Genomic DNA, 20,469 nt, shown 5'->3' with positions numbered 1-20,469 from the left:
CTTAGCGACAGGAGGGTTATCAGTGTGAGTTAGATGTATAAATACTTGACTCGCGTCTGCTATTTGTTTGGTTATTGATACTGTTGTTTGTTGTCAACCTCAATTTGTAAGGGATGTATTGAACTGTACAAATATTTGAATAAGTATGTAAAAAATTGTCAAAGGTGTAAATATTTTTCTCTTCTTACGCGTTGAATAAATCAAGGTTTGTTTTGAAGTAGGAATGTCGGCATCTATTTCTGTTGCAATAATTGGAACCTCGGTTTTTAGCACTTCTATTGTTTCTGTCTCTCTAGAAGCCATTTCTTGACGGCTATGGCTATTGCAGACGACATGACAAGCAAGGCGCCGCCGACACTCAGCCAGGCTGGCAGCTCTCCCAGGAACACAAACTGCCAGGTAAAGGCAAACACGATGTCCATGGTGCGGACTATCGCTACAGGAGCCGCCTTCTCCAACTGGAAAGCTTTGGTCAGAAATGTCTGCCCGCCAACGCCGCACAATCCGAGCGCTATCAGGTAGAACCGATCACTTCCGCAAGGCGGCGTCTTGAACTCGCCGAGAGCCATTAAAAGCACAAACGTAAGGATCATGCCGAAAACCGACAGGTAGGTTATGTGGACAAAGAAGTGCACTGCCTTACCCAACTTTCGGATCATGACCAAGGCCAGTGCGCTGAAGACAGCACCGCCGAATGCCGACAGCGTCCCGAGGAGGTGTTCGGAAGTATTCGGCACGGCGACGGCGCTTCCGAAAATGAACGAAGGCTTGGAGATCAGAACGACGCCCGTGAGAGTAGTCAAGGTGACCGCGAAGTTGAACCATCCGTAAGCCTCCTTCAAGATGAGCCATGCGAAGAACGCGATGAAGATCGGAGAGCTGAAGATCACGGTCGTAGCGTCCCCTAGCGGGATGTGGTGAAACGCATAGAACTGCATGCACAGCGCCACCGCTCCAAATATCCCCCTCCCGAGCAGGTACAACCGAGCAGACGTGTCACTGGGAACGACCGGGAGTTTCTTGTATATAATGGGAGGGAGAGCACAAACCAACTGGGCAGCGCAGCGGAAAAACGTCACCTCTAGCGGGTGTAGATCAGACAGCAGCTTGACGAAGAGAGAACTGAGAGAGAAGAATATGGTGGATACCAGAGCACAGACGAGACCGATCCCGGGGAAAGAGCAGGAGCATCTCTGTGCGCGCACGTCTGTACCCTGGGTCACGCTGTCTTCAGAACCCGGTGACATTCTGCTCGTACTTTCGACCATAGTCATGACAAAACAACAACAGTTTCAGATACCCAGCGGTTTCACGTCTTTTGTTTTGTTCTGAGGGAAACAAACACCTGTTGTGACGTCGGTAGACTAATCAATTCTCCGCAAGCTGTGGCCCGCCGTCATCCATGGACCACAGCAAGTAATATTCATGGATGACATCAGCGCGCGCATGCATCTTAGCCTGATTTGGGAAAAAAATTTGGAAGAAATTGTTTTGCCCTCTGACGGTGGTCAAAATGCCGAAAATGGGCAAACTCGATTCAGACACTACTACATGTATAATCATAAACTCTCTCCGTGGATGGCAATGCTTTCGTACAATCTCCTATATTGGCATAACCCAGCTACAATTATTAATGATCGCTCCCTGAGATTGTAAAATGATGAGGGACAGATCAGTAAGCATCTCGTCTAGGGTGGGTTACTAAGGACGACATAAACGTTTTGCAATCTACATGCTTCTTTCAAAACAGTTAACGTTGTTTTTATTATATAGTCTCAGAATGATAACATATACATGTATATACATATGACATTAACAACACAAATTAAAGTATACTATATATATCTCATTATTCTATATAAAATAAAGCTAGAACGGAGTTATAGGGCTGTGTTGAGTGAGATCTCAATTTAGCTACATAGATAAGGCAGCCACGTTAATTTTTGCTCATATATCCACGAAAAAAAAACACGACAACACAACCATAGACATAATATTTCAAATAAAGCATGTACAAAAATGGAAGCTTGAATATCCCTATACAAAATTGTAAAACAGTATAGGCTAATATATTGTATTTTAGTCAGTAGTACTAGATTGAATTTCATCATTTGTTGGAGGGTTTGTTGCTGCATTCATGACTCTCTATTTCTTCCAGATGGTACGGAGACAGGGATTGGCTGAGCCGTCTGGTTAACGCCCTTCTTAGGGAGACGTAATCTTCTAAATAAGGGCATAAAAAGATTCAATGGTAGGGTTGATTATGTCACCTATGTTACTTGGAGAAATGATCACTGGATAAAAACAATAAGAAATGCATGTAAAAGGAAAATGTGATATATGCAAATATTTAAAAAAAAACTACTAGTACCTTCTGTGTAGTCGTCATTTGATTGGTTGGAACCCGCTCGCCCTGTTTTGTTTGCGACTGCCTTGTCTGTTCCCTGTAAGTATGTGCGACATTTACATTGTGTCATCTACAGTCAAAGGTCGTACAATACACAACAACCGCCTTGATTTTACGTGTCACCACACCACAGTGTATCTACTGTATACATGGTACTTACTGCGTAAAGATATGGATGGCGTCCAGGAGTAAAATGGAACAGAAAAAGAGAAGTAGAGAGAGAGAGAGAGAGAGAGAGAGAGAGAGAGAGAGAGAGAGAGAGAGAGAGAGAGAGAGAGAGAGAGAGAGAGAGAGAGAGAGAGAGAGAGAGAGAGAGAAAGAGGGGCGAGGGGCAACAGGAAGACAGATGGAGACGTACGGACGACGTCCAAGATTGAAATGGAAAAGAAAGAGAGAAGGAGAGAGACAGATAGGGAGAGAGAGAAGGAGAGAGAGAGAGAGAGAAGAGGGGCAGCAGGTAGACCAACAGACGGACGGACGGAGAGAAAAGTGAACCAAGAGAGGAGTCAACCTAAGACAGGTGCCATTACATGTACATAATCCCACCTTAGCCTCCCGTCCTTTCCACTCTGTACTACGCCCGGCTGTCTCCAGTTCTAGTGACGTAAAACATGTCACTACTCTCCCGTCCAGTTCAACTATAGTGATCTCTCTGGGCTTCCTCAGCCGCTCCAGTCCTTGCTGTATCACATTCTTAAAAGGCGTTTCCACCCTTGCAGTAGTAGTAGGAGTAGTAGTAGTAGTAGTAGTAGTAGTAGTAGTCACAGTAGGAGCGGGCCTTGGTCGGTGTACACTGTGTGTTCTGGCTGGTGCTTCGGATGGGTCTGCTTTTGTGTTTTCTTCAGTGTCAGGTTTGAATATAAGCCGTTCCTGCTCACTATTTGAGTCTGTATTTTCTTCCTTGGGTGACGAAGGAGGAACTTCAGCATCAGTTCCGTTAGCCGCTGGCAAAGCTGACACCTTTTCAGGTTCTGACTCTTTTAGATTTAGAGTTGAAGAAACTGTACCGTTTGTAACTTCTCTGTCAGAGGGAACATCTTGTACTAGGTCTGCGCTGTCCAAACTGTCGGTAGTGGCTGTTGTTGTCGTTGTTGGGTCTGTGGAAGGTTTTCCGAAGTGGAAATCCCACGTTCTGTCTGTCTTTGTGATGAAGTCGTCGTTGTCAGCAGATGCTCCGGTTTTTGCCCCGCACAGCCCGGCTATACTGGCGGGACGTTTAGTACCAGTGGGGTCGCTGTAAGACCGGCTTGCCAGGGGCTTCTTAACGCGCGCGCTTTCGGTGCCAGGTGAGAGCACCGTCACGCCCTCTGTGTCCTTGACCTGGATCAGCTGATTGGGAAGGTCAATGTCGTGGAGAGTGTTTGGCGTCTCGTCTGTCGGGACAACAGCGCATGCGTCCTCATCCGAAGAATGCACAACGGCCCTACAGAGGAAGGTGAATAAAAAGTCAAATTCACAAACCGTTCTCCATTTTATTCTGTATCTTTCCAGATTGATTCAAGTGTCATTCTACATACAAAATGTTAGCAATAAATGTGTAGCTTATTCTCAAAAGGGTTAGATCTTCAAAACAAACAAAGAAATGTTGGAATTGTTGGTAGATCTAGAGTTCACCTTGTTACTCTCATAGTTTGCGGAGTTTCTGGTTCCTTATCGCCATGGTTACTTCTGACCGACAGAGCCGGACTGTTCCCCTCGCTGACATGGTCCTCTAAACTCAGGTTGACCAGCGCGGTGACCAGGTCATCTGGGGCCTCGACCTCTGAACTGCTCTTTCGACGGAAGGTCCAGTTGCTGTCACGGCGCTTGCGCATTACGGCAGACTCAGGCTGAGGACTGTCCCGGATGTCGCTGACGATCATTTCGATTTGTCTGTCAGCCAATGACAACCTAGGAAGATAGAACACGTGACTAGTCTTTCAGCCAATGAAAACCGAGGAAGATCACGTGATTTTTCTGTCAGCCAATGACAGCCTAGGAAGATAGACCACGTGATTTCTTTGGCTTCAATCAGTGCAACGCACTAAAAATTGAACGGTTACGCTGCACCCATTGAAAAACAAGCACTGTAGATCCTGTCCTTGGTGCTGAACGTGAAATCTATTGTACCGAATACTCAGTATAGTCAGTATTCTACAGCGCCCCCTGTCGGTTATTAAAGGAAACGGACCGCTGGCATATCCATAGTCGTGGTCTAACAAAAAGGAACTTACCCTTCGTCTGTGCCCTTGTCACCTGCTTTACCGACAATCTCTTCAGCAGGCAGACACACAGGGGCAGACCCTGGTGAAAGAAATATTCATCTATAAAACCTTACATAGAACGGCCTTGAAGATTATTCATGAAATGATGTACCATTACATTTTTATCAAAACATTTGGAGCGGTACTACATATACTAGCATATTGTGCAAAGTTCATTCACCAGAAGAGAGTTAACCTTTAGTGGTTAAGGTAGCTCTGTGGCAGCAAATTTCTTATGGTTAAGGGGTTAGGCAGCAGGGAAAAGGTTAAAAATGTAGGAAGTTACGGTGCTTCTGTTGAAAGAGTGACTTAGAGCCCTTCCTCCGCCAGCTGTAGCCGGGTCCGTCCGGCTGCCCGTCTGGAAACAGCGCGTCCTTCCTGGGCAGCAGCCTGGCCTCCAGGGAGATGTCATGCCACTGTGATCTGACAGGGGGCGGTGTTGGTGTGCGGCTACACGTCGGGATCGTCCTGTCTTCCGTCGTCGGCGCGTTCTCGTCGTCGTCTTTTCTGCTTTTCCAAAACTTCCAGCTTTTTCTTCTCGACTTGCGCTTCGGCCCCGGAAGCTGTGGTCAAAACATAATAGAAGTGTGCCGGTCTACAACATAAAGGTAATTTTTGATTAGGTTGCATCAGAATTTTGCCTGTCGCAAACAGTATCTTTTCCGACTTAACATTTGGATAAAACAGACGGGATGTTAACCTTATATGCGCGAATACGACCTTATGTTATATGAAACGTTCTGCCGAAGTATGCACCACGGGTTTTCCGCAGGAGCAGTACGTTCTACCGACGGGCTTACTGTACGCACCTTGCTGTCTGAAGCCCGTGACGCTGCGTTCATGAGGCTGCCTGTCCGCGGCAGACGTTCCGCCGACAGGGCGGGCCGGTCCAGCGTGGTGAAGGGGGAGGCCGTGTCGTCTGTACCGCAGCTGATCCCACTGTCAACTGTCGTGCGGGAAACAGATATTACTCCTTCCTTTAAGGCACACAGCATGGGAAACTCCTCTATATGTGAGCTTGCTGCTAATAAAAATGATCTCAAAAGTTGACACTATAGAAATCTTGTTTTTTTGGCCTGCCTTGTTTTTTTCGCCTTATCGCATCAGATTTGGTGCCTGCGGAGGATGTCATCCATAGAATTTAGACGCTTTGGCCTAAGCCAGAATAGGTTTTGCCTACGCAAAGTGTAACAAAAACGAGAGACGTACTTGATGTAGTTGGTTTCTCGTGACGTCGCACCCAGAAACTCCGATGGCCGAACATATCACCTGGCAAGGAAGTGACGTACTGGATGCATACGTCACTTCCGCTTTGTATCGCCAGTTGATAAGGTGAAACGCCATCCTAAACAGGTATGGTAGGAAGTATTCATTAAGTTAATCAAGTGTGTAACTAACAAATGGATTGATTAATTGTTTTACGTTTGATTAACACTGAAGATAAAAAAAGGTTGAGAAATGGGCAAGGAATTGCTTTTACCTGGTCCTTTTGGTGTATGTCCAAACCCAGTTCTACAAGTAGTTTCAGACATCCGACGTGCCTGCAACACAGAACATGGGTGGCAAATATGGGCAAAGTTTGAGGTTGTCTTGTGGTATTTAAAATGTTAAAAGATGTGAAGACCAGACAAATATTGTAGAATTAGAATAGAGCAGAATGGTAAAATATGACATTTTACGGCATCTCGAAGTTGTAGAATACAAGGATCTCACCCCTTCGCTGCGGCGTCATGTGCGGCGGTCCCGCCTTCCTTGTCCGTCATCTTAGCGACCTCTGCCGACTTATGCTGGGACAGCAGCCAGCGCAAGATGTCAGTGTGCCCCATTGCTAAAGATACGCGAAGTTCATGTCACTTTATAGAATATGTTGATTTCATTAGTCGATGAGGCTGTTGTATAGACCGTGACTAGTGCTACATTTACTTGATTACAAGTCATGTAGGATTTGAATTTTGTGTGGTTTTGTATATGTGCTTTATTTTGTTCATGTACCTTCTATCTACAGTCCAGTGAGTGCCTGAAAAAAAATGAATAAAATAGAAGCATTGTGCTTACCGGCCGCGTAGTGCATGACGGTAGCTCCGTCCTTCGTCTGTAGTCTCAGCGAGGCAGCCCCCATCCTTCCCACAAGCCATTGCACCGTCTCAATATGGCCGCCCTGTACTGCCACGTGCAGCGGAGACTTCTCCTCGTGGGTGGAGATGAAGAGGTCTCCGTTCATGTCTTCCACCATGTAAGAAAGACAGTCCACGTGTCCTCCTTGGGCGGAGTAGAACATGGGCGTGGCCCCTTCAAGGAGAAAAAATTACAATCTACATTCGGACGTTGTAAGCTGGTAGTGAAAAGTGAGGCGTAAGCCCAGAGGACCCCCAGAGCCCTGTAGTTGACAGCAAACCTCTTTACGTAAATTGGGAATCTGTGTCTATATCTGTATAGCCAGCATAACCACCCTTCGGTGTATTACACCAGCTATCCAAACAGAACCAGAATCCAACACGCTTATCGAAAATAGCAGGCCTAGGGGTGCCCCAACACCAGTGTGCTTAGCTGAGCTGCAACGAAGTTGCTCTGCACGAGTACCTTGTAAAAAAAACTGGCATGCCTTAAAACGCAGGGATGTAAAATCTTGGAACACTGTGAGCTGATATCGTAAACTCTCAACTTTTACTACAACTGAATTGTTAGCGATGTCCCGTACCCCTGACGTCCTGTGTGCAGACAGAAGCGCTGCTGCTTGTCGCCAGGGTCCTGACCAGCTGCAGGTAGCCCTTGGCGGCGGCGATGTGCAGGGCCAGCAGGCCGTCATTCGTCTTCATCTCCACCAGAGTCTCTCCGAACTGGTCCACCAGCCATAACGCCACGGCCTCACGGTCTCTGTCAGGGCGAGGAAGTATGGTATAATAAAATAGCCTTGTTACCAGACCTATTTTAGCTCCCGAGTCCATATCCTCTATTTGCGTAGAGGATATATAGATTCAGGAGCTAAAATAGGTACTGATAAAATAGGTAAAACATGATATTATGAATCAGTGCAAAAACAGCTTGTCCTTAGACCACTTCCAAAGAAGCGTTGTGATCCGGTTCTGAGACTGACCTGAGCACAGCAGCATGGAGGAGTGTCAGTCCGCCGCTGTCCCGGTCGAAGCCGATGTCGTAGTGGTGGTCGTAGCCGTTGAAGAGGATGAGTTTGAGACATTTGAGCTGGCCCTCCGCGGCGGCCACCATGGCGGCCGTCTCCCCGCGAACATTGGCCGCACGGGTCGGTACCAGGTCCTGCGTCACCAGCCACCTGGGAACGAGAGCAAAGTTAAATGTGTCACCAGCCACCTGGGAACGAGAACAAAGTTAAATGCGTCAACCACTGTAAAAAAAATCTCTATTTATAAAAACAATAACACTTACTTTTCTTTTTCGATGATAACAAACGAGTATAATGAGAAAACGAAACTGATGAAAATGATGTCAATGCAAATATGCACAAAAGTTGTGATTTCTAAACGCTCAGAATCGCGTTATTTGGAAAAGCTTGTGTAAAAACAGGAACACCTATTTTTCTTGTTAGATAATGACAGACGAGTGGTAGCGTCAACTCCGTGACTCCGCCCTTTCGACCCTGACATGGATAAACGATAAGCCTAATTTGCATAAGACGCCCGGGGTCAGGAGAGGACATAGTTCCGGGGACTGTGGAGGCGTCCGTGGTAACCAGTCACGTGGGCGTGACGTCATGGCTCAGGGGTTCAAAATAAAGCCACTGCTAGCCTCAATAGCATACTTCTGATGCGGTGGCGTTAATTTTCTTTTTCGGGGAGCGACTCGAGTTATGCCGCCGAGCGACCGGTTTTGACGCCGCCGATGCGCGGACACCGTCTCTCCCCGGCAAAATGCTAGCCTCTACTAGGCTTCGGGAGGCGGCTGGAAATAGTAGAAATCGGCCAAATAGAGAGATAGCATGACAAGGGAGTTGGTCTGCTGGAGATAGTGGAGCGGCAAACTGCATCTCTCTATCTGGCAGATTTCTACTCTTTTCAGCCGCCTCCCGAAGCCTGGTAGAGGATAGCAAAATCCCACTGCGGCATAACTCGCGTCGTTCCCCCAAAAAAATTAACGCCGCCGCATCGGAAGTCTGCGAAGGAGGCTAGCCACTGCTGCGTCGCACAAGGGTGAAGTACACTGATTTACGTAGATCGATCTACGGTTCTTCTTCCAATTTTTCATCGATACCCTGAAAGATTTCACAAGCCAAATAAATGCACATATGCAATACAGTACAATAATCAAGTATAAAAAGCGTTCTATTAATTTTTGAAAGAGGCATTCGTTCTTTCTTCCCATCTCTCCTTTGAGGCAAGATAGCTTTAGATGGACTTCATAGGAGCAAAACATATTGTTTGAGATTCAAATATATGGCAACCAAGTAAAATCTCTACGAAGACGACGATCTACTTTAGCTACATGTATGATCGTAGTGTATCATGTTTATCTATACAGAAAATATTATATATTATAACCATTAATTGCAAATATTTCAATGTTTAAGAATTCCAACACTAAAACTACAGATTTAGCAGTTTAAAAAAGTGAAAACACACAACTTCTAGGCAGACTATAAGTTCCTAACTGTCAATGATGCCCATAAAAATACATCACTGTCACGGCGACTGGTTCTACCCACACATTTCTCGTGCCCATCTCGTGCCAAAGAATCCGACAGAATGGGTTTTCGAGAGCGCCTCTTGTGCTATCTGTTCCACAATGGGACAGCGGCTCGATAGCAAATCGTGACGGCCGCCTTTTGTCCACTACAACCGTGTGACCTTTCGAGATATTTTCAGAACCATGAGGGGGGTTCCAAGTAAGGAGTAGATCTACACACACATACGTGCAGAGAATATACACTACAGATTATATAGGAAACAATGAACCTTCTAAATATCCCAAAACAAGTTACATTTGTTCATCTTTCCGCTTTATGTAGATATCATGACCCGTTTTTAGCCAATTTTACTTTCCAAATATCCAAAAACATGTCAGTTCAATTGGCCATCTTTCCAGTTAGTTTCCGCTTTATGTAGATATCATTGCCTGTCGATGTTCCAAAAGATCTGTGATGACAAATTTGCATAATTGTGCGGCTTACTGAAAAGCAGAGGCCCAGACGTACTTATCCCCGAGTACAATAAGCTTGTCTGTATTTGTCGTAATGATGATTATAAGAGGCACCACAGGACGGTGTATTTTGTATTGAAAGGTACAATAGAACGAGATTTACTGTCTTATTCACGGCTGTGATTTATAATCAGGCGGGGACACAGGACGACTTGCTCAATTTCGCCCTGTGCTGCTAGTCTCCACCAGACTTCTTTTGCAGGCTGAATAAATCGTAAAAATCGGCCTAAAAAGGGTATTAATTGGCGAGAGAAGGTAGCTGGCCAGAGAAGCTCCATTTTCCTGCAGGCCGGCTACCTTCTCTTGCCAATCAATATCCTTTTTGGGCCGATTTCTACGATTTATTTTGCCTGCAAAAGACGTCTGGTGGAGACTACTGTGCTGCCCGGACAGCCGAGTGAACTTCGGAAGATTTATTGACTTTACGGAGACTCATACAGAATTCTAACTCTCTCTCAAGGCTAGTGCATTATTTCTTTATTGGTTCGCCGCAGTTTAAAAAATCTGAACAAGAAACTAAGTTTGTGCCTGGCAGACATCAAGCAAATTATCATATAAATATCTAAAGACCATTTAACTCTCTCTAACGATAAGTAAAAAAGTTCAACGATATTTCATAAAACATTTGAAGTTCTCTGACACAGAAATAAGTCTCGCACTCACGGTGTATTGTCAGAAAACAACTTACCGTACATTTGTTTACAAGAATACTAGTAATATTCTTAAGATATTAGACCATGGTTATAAGAAATTAGTTGAACGTTATGGTTTTTAGCTAGCTGGACCTTGTAATTTTTATTTTCTATTTGAATTTCGTAGACATGTAAGACAGTTCGCTGTGAATAGATCCACCGTAAATGACATTACCTCACACAGTGGCTGTGCCCTTTCCTGGCCGCCAGATACAGCGGAGTGCTGCCGTCTTCATCAAACAGCGCGATGTCTTCCTTCTTCTCCCCGACCACCCTCTTCAGACAGCCCAGGTGCCCCAGGGAGGTGGCATGGTGGGCTGGGAGGTCCGATCCTCGGCACTCCTCGCACATGTCTCCGAGGAACGTCTGGATGGACTCACGGTGGTGGTCTTCGCTACCGCCGTCGTCGGAAAGTGAAGCTAGGCTGTCCAGATCTAGGTCTGCCTCCGCCTCGCTTGTTGTCATTGCTCCCCGGCGTCTCTGTGGAGAGGAATGCAGGGTGGCAGGGACGGAACAATGGCGGGTTTCAAAAGCACGATTCTCCGGCTGTCAGCGGCCGCCCACCCCCTGTGGTAGATCGACGAACAATGGCGCCCGTGGGGTCACCGTCACTACGTATGTATTATTGTCATCGGGGAAGAACGTCACTCTCTTAAAGGTATCCAATGCGATTTCAGGGCAGCAAAACTGGAAATTTTCTGAATATAATAATATAAGGCAATCTTTGTGATACTGGCACATACTGCTTCACATTAGCACTTTTGAGTCAGCATTTCAGCTGCCGAGCACTTTGGGCATTTAAAACTGCAGAAACAAGCCATAAAATGAGTCCTTTATTTCGTGTGTGGTACTCTAAACATCAATCCAGGTCCTTTCAGTAACCGTTTTTTTGCCAGAAAGTTGGGAATTTTTACTCAATGAGGGTCAATATACGTTAGAACAGTGTTGTTTCAACTTAGTATGTACATAAGGGACTATTATATTGACTTTGAAAAATCGGGTTTCCAAGCCCTAAAAATGGCATTAGATACCTTTAAGCTTTCTGAACGATAACTACAACTGATTTATATCATTCAAGTTGTTTAACTATCTGTAATACGAACTACGTTTATTAAGATACGCAACAGTGTTTGTTTTTCAAATACGAACGTTTTCACAGCAAGGAATCCTTAAATTTAAAATATACATTAGCTATCTAACATTAAGCAAGTGTAACAAGTTTTACTTAACAATATGACTAAGACGTGACGCACTGCCTATCTGGTATAATCTACTGCTGTCGACAGACTTTTGTTGCCATTTTCGGAAGTCGTATATAATCCCGCAGTTGTTTATTTACGCTCAAAGGCTGATGAGTTAGTAATAGTTATTATATAGCTAGCGTAGCGGTTACGAAAATAATTAAAACGCTTTAAAATTACCTTTGCTCAGGAAACAAGCACAATGACAGTGTCCGAGTGAGTCTAGAGACAGTACACGATGTAAGGAAGCAAACAATTAGCAAGAGAGGATCCAAGAAGAGCAACGCGTCGGAACCTTCCCGTAGCTGGAAATGACTTCTCTGACAGGAGAAACTATGTGAAAAGCGCCGATCGATCAACCCGTCCGTGTGTACAGCTTTGGCCGGTCTCCGTACTCAAAGGCAGCCTGTGTCCTCTTCAGTTCACAACCAGATAAAGGTGTGTTTACCTGGGAGTATCTGTTGGTTGGGCTGACTTCAAGGCATCCAATGCAATTTTTAGGGCGGAAAAATGGAAATATTCTGAATAAGGCAATCTGTATGATATTGACACATATACTGCCCCACACAAGCACATTTGAATCAGTATTTCATACTTTAGGCATTTAAAACTGCAGAAACAAGCCCCAAGATGAGTCCGTTATTTTCTGTGCGGTACCCTAAAACGGTCAATCCAGGTCCTTCCACTAAGTTCCAGTAACCGTTTTTCGTCAGGATTTTGGAAATTTTTGCTCCATGAGGGTCAATATACATTGGGATAGTGTTGTTTCAACTTAGTGTATAGGTGAGGCTGAGAGCATCTCTTGATCTATCCCTGCGCGAATTTTGGAGTTAGCGCAATGTATTGAGTCCTATTATGTACTGTACTGTACTGTACTGTACTGTAATGTTCAAGTATTTTTGATCTATGAGGTTTTTTTTCCAAATCGAAACCTAGATTAGTAGTAGTTGGCTACATTTATTTCATTATTCCTAGTTGTGTATCTCAATACGTTAAAGAAAATATGAAGCATTCCCGTGTGACATGTCATAAATGATGAGGGACTAGCTTTAGTTTTGTTGAGTGGTATTAAAGGGGTTGGGGATGATTCTTTTCAGTTAATAGTAGTCTAGATCTAGTACACCAGTGGTTGAATAACAGTCTGCCTGAAAGAGATTTCTGCGGACACACACTTGTGACACACACGTATATGTTACTTCATTTGTTCCTTCGTTTCAATCGATGACAAAAACATAAATCCCACAAAATCTGCCGGACTTCCGACCTGCACTGGTGACGTCACAACCTGAACGGCATCCAATGCAATTTCAGGGCGGCAAAACTGGAAATATTCTGAATAAGGCAATCTGTATGATATTGGCACATACTGTTCCACATTAGCACATTTGAATCAGTCTTTAAAACTGCACAAACAAGCCTCAAGATGAGTCCTTTATTTTCTGGGTGGTACCCTAAAATCATCCCAGGTCCTTCCAGTAACCATTTGTCGTCAGGATTTGGAGCAATTTTGCTCCACGAATGACGATATGTGACTAGAATATTGACTTAAAAATCTGGTTTCCAGGCCCTAAAAATTGCACTGGATATCTTTAACCTACCGACATTTTGGACTAGTACTATGAGCAATAATATCTCACATAATATCGCTTTAAGTGTGTTCTCAGATCGATATCGCCGTGCCCCGGTCGACCCAAAAGGTCCCGACAGGTTTACTCAGGTTTTCCTCCTACAAAGACGGGTTCTCATTAGGGCAGAATGTAACAATAACTGCCGGAGTAAGGACAATTATCTCCTCAAACAAACACGGCTCTTCACGGACAGTATTTACACAGTAGTGGCCGGTTTAGGGACAGGGCGGATTCGTTGACCAGTTGGAAGTCAATAGATTGATCTTTTGTAGCTATACTATAGCTTCTTCTAGTAGGCCTTCCGAATAGTATAACAAAAAACACAAAAAAAGTGTTTCGAAACTTATCATAAGCAATAGTTGTGTTCTTCCATCCGTGAATAGTTTCATCAGGTGGGTAAGTCGCTGAATAAAGAGACTCTTTTTACACAACCAAGAGTTTTATTCAGCCGACGTTTCTGACCACAATTATGCATACATCCAACTCCGTGCGTTTGAGACCGATAAATATTATGCGTTTGGCAATGCATCTAATGTGAACCAGTCAGAATTGCCCTGGAGAAGGTGACAGACGGTCGTGTTTGTTATTTGGTGGGTGGATAAGTCTTGATGAAACATCGGAAGACGCAGATAAGTACAATCCTGTAATTCAGTAGTGTATGAGGGAGTGTACGGCGTACTTAAGGTTATCCCTGCCCTTAAGATAATCCAGTTCGACCACAGCCAGACACCCCACCACGTTAGCCTGCATAGTCTCCACCAGTCTGCACGCGCCAGCCATGGTACCTAGGGTGGGCGGAGAAAAATAGGGTAACGAGAGTTCTACGATCTCATACCTTCCCCAAATGATGTTAACCTTTATAGCTGACGAATTTATACTGCCCTTGTAGTTGCAAAGCAAGCTGCTAGGGGGCCCAAACTCACCTCTTCCCGAGCACACAAGAGGCTATACAAATTTCGTGACCCTAGCCTGTCCAGATCATGAGATATCAAAACCGGAAGTTCCGCTGCAGTGCCATAACAAGCCGCCAGGGGCCCAAAATCTAATGATTTCGATGTCTCATCAAGACCTACCCACCTACCAAATATCAAGACTAGCTAGTAGTACAACGGGAATGTATGATTCTATGACAGGTGAATATTGTATTATAAGCTTTGATACGTGTATATCAGGATATGCGTGGCACTTTTACAGGCTAGGTATAAGAAACGGTCCACTTTAAATCCCACGTAAAAGCGTACTTGGAAATTTGTACGCCTCCCAGAAGTAAACTAACCACACGAACCTCCCGTGGCAATGAGATCGTCAACGATCACCACATTCTGGTTCGGCTTGACTGAAGACTGCTGGATCTCCATAGTGTCCTGAAATTACATAAAACAATAGAAAGGTAACATTTGCATAGCAAATGCATAATGTTACCTTCACATATGGTCTGCTCTGTTAATTTTTACTCGAACGCATTTACATATATGATGACAGGAGTCTGAAGGCTCCTGTTATAAAATTGCAACATGATGTAAGCCAACACTTATTACCATATTGTGACAGACGTCTGGTTCATTGGCCTTATTGATTTAGAGAAGAAGAAGAGGGAACAGAGCAAAAACAATATGTTTTCCTTTGGTAAACATAACCAGCAAGCGAGTACTTTTGCCACCATTTGTATAACGTTACTTAGTAGAATCATATGTTACGCCCTACGTTTCTGAATGTAAAGAAGTTTAGAATCTGTACTGCAGCAATATTATGCTATCTCCAAGCACATGTTGGGGCCGGGTGAAAATCGCCTCGGCTTCTCTGCCTGTTACGATCTCAGTTCATACCCACATCTGCTTGGAGCTGAAGTGCACCAAGTTTGAGAAGGTTATACTAGTATACCTGTCCGTATTCCAGTACATAAGAACACTTCACAGTTTCACCCGGCAACTTTCCCGCCTTCCGGATAGGAACAAACGCACAGTTCAGACGGAGGGCTAACGGTGGGCCGAACAGAAAGCCCCTGGCCTCAAGACCTACAAGGAAGATTGTGTGAAAGTAGTGAGTTTTACCACATTTGTGTAAGGAACCCCTACTCATTTCTCACAAGGGAAAATGCATCAAGTACTTTACCAGCGACTACGTCCACTTTGGTCCCTGTTTCTCTGACATGTTCCTCCAAAAGAGCTATGGTATCCGAGAAGACATCTGGGTTATGTAGAATCGGCATAAGGTCTCTGTACAAGACATATTATATTAATTGTGTTCAATAACTATGATATTTTACATATAACAAATTGCACACACAGTCACTGTTCAACAATCAGATTTAAAGAGAGGCGCTAGGCATGTATGATTGTTTCATACACAAAGTTGATATAGGCAACTAAGACATTAAGAATCTATTAATATGTTGCGAATTACTAAATACAGTACAGTAAAAAAGCATTTACAGAAGTGTTATTACAGAACTGATCGACCACAAATTTCTACATCAACATTCCGTTACGAGCTGAAGTTGGTACGATAAAGTGAAGACTGTCATCCGACTGCCGTCCTTACTTGAACGGTATGCCTGGTTTTGGAAAGTCCGGACAGGTCCGAATGGTGGCCTTTATTCTGTCGATCCTGGCCTGTTTGGATGGGACGTTTTCGGCAGCCATCTTGTCAAAATCTGCAAAACATTGCAAATTACCAACCAAGAGAACAAAACAAACTGGGATTGCTAATTATCCAAAACGAGAACCCCATAATCACAGCAACTTTCTCAGTGCATAACCAGTAAACCGCCTTCGGCGTACCACATCAGTTTTGTACATGTAAGTACAAGCTGTGTAAGACTAGACTGTAAGGTCTGAACCACTAGTACTCACACTGGGAAGGTCCTCTTAGGTACTCTTTTCGATAAGTGTGTTCCTTAAACTTGAGTGGGGTTTGGCTCTCCCAAACACGGGACCTCTATTTAAAGTTCTATCCGAGGAACGTCCCTAACCGAAGCTAGGTACTCATTTACACCTGAGTGAAGCGAGGAAATTGTGTTAAGTGCCTTTCACCAAGGCTACAAGATCGCTAACATGGTAGGATTCGAACCCGGGACCTCTTGGTACTGAGCCGAACACGCTACCATTTACGCCACATTCGGAGTTTTTGATTCCAAAGCCTGAGTGCCATTCAGGCACGACTAAAGCATACAAAACAGGAATAAATAGATAAATTGACAGAACGTTTGTAAAGGGTAATGTAAGGTGCCAACGGATCAGAGGTCATTTAAGTGAACAAAACATGCAGTAATAATCAGAAATAGGCGTTTTATTCTGTCACCCGTTCTTTAACTTTTAAGGTCACACGACGAGATAGTTACCTTCAAGTTTATATATAAATGGACGATGAGGTACGTATTTAGTAGATTTCCTCTTGGTCGGTGCCCTTTCACGGCTAACTTGAGGTACCAAAGAATGAGTCAGCACTTAACGACGACCGTGAACATGTCTGTTGTTGAAACACTGGTCAAAGTTCGATTGTGAGCATACATGTACTAGTGTGGCCTTGTGACATTGATAGACTCGCCTCTAGTGGCTCAACGGCCTGTGCCCTTGTCCTAACCCGACCACCCTCCACACGGAACATCGATATCCTCAGGCTGACTATTAGCCTGGATGCCATACTCCGGCTCGACACAATACTCCCTTCGGCTGGGGGGAAGCCACAAGCCCCGATCACAGACGCCGCGAGAGCACCTCGTTGCCCAGAGTCTGACTTGTATTGAGGGGCGTCTATGGTAAAATTTTGTGAGTCTAGCCCCTGGCAACACTCACGGTCAGTATGGCACCCAGGCTAACTCACCAAGAACTATGCCTAGGCTTCGGCAAAATGTACTGTCTGGTTGATCAACTCCCTCGGCATGTTTACTACTACTAGTAGTATTTGGCCAATTTCTACTGTTTCCAGCCGCCTCCCGAAGCCTGGTACTCTGAGTCTAAATTCACTTACCGTACGGGTCAATCCGCAAATTTGACGTCGACTGGAGTAGGGTATACTCTGACAACAAACCAACAAAGTTTCAAAAGCTCAATCAGAGTTTTTGAAAACAGCTTTTCAAACCGTCAGTCTAGCCGCCTGAGGGGCACTTGACGTTAAACAAATATGCCGTTAAACTTCAGTATGCGGGCATGGTGTATTGTTAGCAATTGCACTGTCTGTCTTTCTCAAGTAGTACGTTAAAGACAGATAGTCTGACATATCTGCTTGCCTTGTTACATCCAACGTTTAATTTGAAGCACACCTTGAGATATATGTTACATTTCTATATGTACTGTACATTTATCACTACTACTAGTATGTACACGAACAAAAAACACCCCTATGCTACTAGTGGTCTTTACCAATCCCACTATCCTTTGCGAAACCAGGAAGTGAAACAAGATGCATTTGGTACGTTGACGTAAGTAACGGGGGTTTCCAACATTTTCTCAAAGAAACACACGCAAAAATGGGCGACACGGAACAACGTAGGAGCATAGAATTCAAGAAATGCCTCAACGAGATAGGCAAGAAGCTAACAGACGAGCAGCTGGAATCCTTGAAGTTTCTGTGCTCCGACTTCATCGGTAGAAAGCGTCAGGAAGAAATCACCAGGCCCCTGCAGCTGTTCCAGGCCCTGGAAGAGCGGGACAAGTTGAGGTTTGACAACACCGGCTTCCTGAAGGAGATCTTGCGGACGGAGAAGAGAGAGGACCTGGTGAAAGACATCGAGACCTTCGAAGCCCGTCTACAGCACCTGTGTACCGACTCCAACCCGACACAGACTAGCGGGAGGCTCACGGCTAGAGGAGGTACAGGTAAACTACATGCCCCCCTCCCCCTTATCCCCAAACAGATGTAGCTACTAGTACATGTAGGAGGCTCCATGTAGGGTTCAGTTCGGTTCGGCCTAAGCGTTTTACGCCTGTTTTTGTGGCATATTTCATTACGCATGGGAAACGGTGCACTATAAAACCTGGTGTCCCTTGTATTTTACGAAATGACTAGTAGTGTTTCTTGTAACGAATTTTGAACATGACTTTTGACCTCTATCTTTCAGGGCCCCAAAGACAGACATCTGTGCCCCAAGATGGTAAGAAATATATATTTTTTTTCTTGCACGTATTTCTGTTCTTTACTTAGTACTAGTTGATACATGTGATGTCACTACTATTAGTACTAAAATATTGCAGCTGTTATGTTGGGGAAGTTGTTTGAGTCTGGACCCGAATGCATATGTACCAGTCCTGAACAAATTAAAACACTAACTAGTGGATATTAGACATTTGTAATTCTTGTCTCCAAGATGATAATTTAGGACTTATAATAGTAATAAGGAGAATACTGATTTCATAAATACATGTATGTAAATTGTCATTGAAATATGGCAATTTACCACTAGGAAAAGAAAGTTTGCCATGCATGATTTGTATAACTTTAAAGTTAGAGATGATTGGCCAAACTTGTTAAGGTCTGGGTCTGTACCTGTACAATACCACAGCCCTCATATGTTCTTATGTTTATTTCAGCTCGTTGGCGGGAACTTTTCGATATCGTTGAAAACAACTTGGGCAGGAACTGGCGCCAGCTGGCCCGCAAGCTTCAGCTTTCAGAAACGGACATTGAGTGCATCTCTGAGGACTATTCACGTAAGCTTCGCGAGCAGGGCCGGCAGGCGCTACTTCTGTGGAGCGACAGGAACGAAGACGCTCGTTACGCAGACCTGGTCACAGCGCTCCGCAGGTGTCAGCTGAACGACATCGGAGACCAGCTGGAGAGGAAGATTGCGTCCTGGAACAACCAATAATCACGACTCTTGTGCAGATTCAGTAGCTGCTTTTGAACCAACGCCTTTTATGTTAAAGCATTTGTTAGTCCAAGTTTGCTATAGCTGGTTTTTGTTACCTACAGTGCAACAGTGACGTGCCATTAGTGCTGTGTACTGGTTCGCTGGAACTAGTTCTAGACTTGTAAAAATGTTTAGGTTCAAGTCCAAAAAAAACTGAACGTCCGGAATTTACATTGCAAAATGAAGAAAACATTGCCAATGGGCATCCTCAAGTGTCGGTCCCCATAAATTGTGGCCAGAGTTTTGCCCAGACGTGCCCCGCAAACATATCTTGCTTCTAAACCCTGGTAGTGCAGTGCTCCCTACAAATTTTTACAAGACCTGAACCTAAACCTCTGGACTTGATTCCAGACCTGGGTTTAGGTACACAGCACTAGTCAGAATGATGAGAAATAATTCTTAGCTCAGATCTCAAATAAAAGAAAATGAAGCTTACTGTATGGAGTGGGCATGAGGATTAAAAATTATCCTGACTTATTTTGGGACATAGCATCTATGGCAGAAAGTAGGTACATAATGTTTATGATTTGTATTATCCAAGAGATATTCTGTTGGTGGTGATGACTTAATAACACTTACATGTACAGTTATTACTTCTACAACTGAATTATTTCTACTTCTAAGAAGGATATTTTGTCTTCAAATGATTTAAGAAATAAAAGATATGCTTTTCCAAATAACAGTCCTGGAGATGCATAGCCTGGGTACCATCCTGGTTAGTTTACGTCCGCTCCCACACTTGAACCTCCATCTTTCAACATACGACCGGTAAATTAAAGGCAAAGTTTGCTGTCCTTCTTTCTTCCTGTACTCTTCTTCAAAGCTATAAGGGCAGTGGGTTGTTTATCCAGTGTCCTGACATGTATCTAGCTGTGGAAGCCTGAAATTCTACACCTTGTAAGTTGTAGATGATAAATATTCATAACATGTTCCATGAATTTTGAATTGAAGCTCAGTGTAGGCTCATTCTCATTGAAATGTACAGAATTCTGGTAACAGAGGTTACAACATCCCACTTTTGAAATCTGCATTAATGGAGGTTACAGGTCTCTCCAAACACAAGGCTATAATTTCTTCCAAGTCATCAGTCAAACGTAGTGTTGTGGTACATTTTTCAGGAAACATAGTTACTGTAGTGGGAAAATGAAGAAAGCAATGATGAGGTCCGTGATTTGGCTCATATCTAGTTGTAAAGAGTGGCGACAGCATTTTGCACATTTGAATGAGAATGGGCCCATAGT

The 20,469-nt window shown here is 44.2% G+C and overlaps 3 protein-coding genes across 5 annotated transcripts; 1 reads left to right on the top strand and 2 right to left on the bottom strand.

Annotated features, from left to right (window-relative positions):
• Positions 1–275: 275 nt before the first annotated feature.
• Positions 276–10,976, bottom strand: LOC109466728 (ankyrin repeat and KH domain-containing protein 1-like). Its single transcript, XM_019764487.1, has 13 exons — positions 10,687–10,976; positions 7,745–7,939; positions 7,349–7,524; positions 6,706–6,939; positions 6,364–6,478; positions 6,131–6,191; positions 5,860–5,995; positions 5,460–5,596; positions 4,937–5,213; positions 4,621–4,690; positions 4,022–4,297; positions 2,976–3,830; positions 276–999 (listed from the first exon to the last, which is right to left on the bottom strand). Exons 1-13 carry the CDS (start codon positions 10,974–10,976, stop codon positions 276–278), a joined length of 3,546 nt encoding a protein of 1,181 aa, XP_019620046.1.
• Positions 10,977–13,900: 2,924 nt separating this feature from the next.
• On the bottom strand, positions 13,901–17,474 carry LOC109466710 (adenine phosphoribosyltransferase-like). Of its 2 annotated transcripts, none has more exons than XM_019764466.1 (6): positions 17,350–17,474; positions 15,922–16,033; positions 15,493–15,596; positions 15,262–15,395; positions 14,666–14,744; positions 13,901–14,165 (listed from the first exon to the last, which is right to left on the bottom strand). In XM_019764466.1, the coding sequence occupies exons 2-6, from the start codon at positions 16,020–16,022 to the stop codon at positions 14,029–14,031; spliced, it is 555 nt and encodes a 184-aa protein (XP_019620025.1). In that variant the 5' UTR covers positions 16,023–16,033; positions 17,350–17,474; the 3' UTR covers positions 13,901–14,028. The 2 variants fall into 2 exon arrangements, with proteins under 2 accessions (XP_019620025.1, XP_019620026.1); XM_019764467.1 differs by lacking the exon at positions 17,350–17,474 and adding an exon at positions 16,721–16,813.
• Positions 17,475–17,771: 297 nt separating this feature from the next.
• Positions 17,772–19,496, top strand: LOC109466708 (FAS-associated death domain protein-like). 2 transcript variants are annotated; one of them, XM_019764463.1, is made up of 3 exons: positions 17,772–18,197; positions 18,440–18,472; positions 18,909–19,496. In XM_019764463.1, exons 1-3 carry the CDS (start codon positions 17,849–17,851, stop codon positions 19,184–19,186), a joined length of 660 nt encoding a protein of 219 aa, XP_019620022.1. In that variant the 5' UTR covers positions 17,772–17,848; the 3' UTR covers positions 19,187–19,496. The 2 variants fall into 2 exon arrangements, with proteins under 2 accessions (XP_019620022.1, XP_019620023.1); XM_019764464.1 differs by having other exon boundaries at positions 17,772–18,191; positions 18,909–19,485.
• The last annotated feature ends 973 nt before the right edge of the window (positions 19,497–20,469 follow it).

Source organism: Branchiostoma belcheri, unplaced genomic scaffold, assembly GCF_001625305.1.
Source record: "Branchiostoma belcheri isolate BF01 breed outbred unplaced genomic scaffold, Haploidv18h27 scaffold17, whole genome shotgun sequence".
Taxonomy (NCBI): Eukaryota; Metazoa; Chordata; class Leptocardii; order Amphioxiformes; family Branchiostomatidae; genus Branchiostoma; species Branchiostoma belcheri.
Note: the sequence above shows the minus strand (reverse complement) of the source record. Positions and strands in the feature narration are given on the sequence as shown.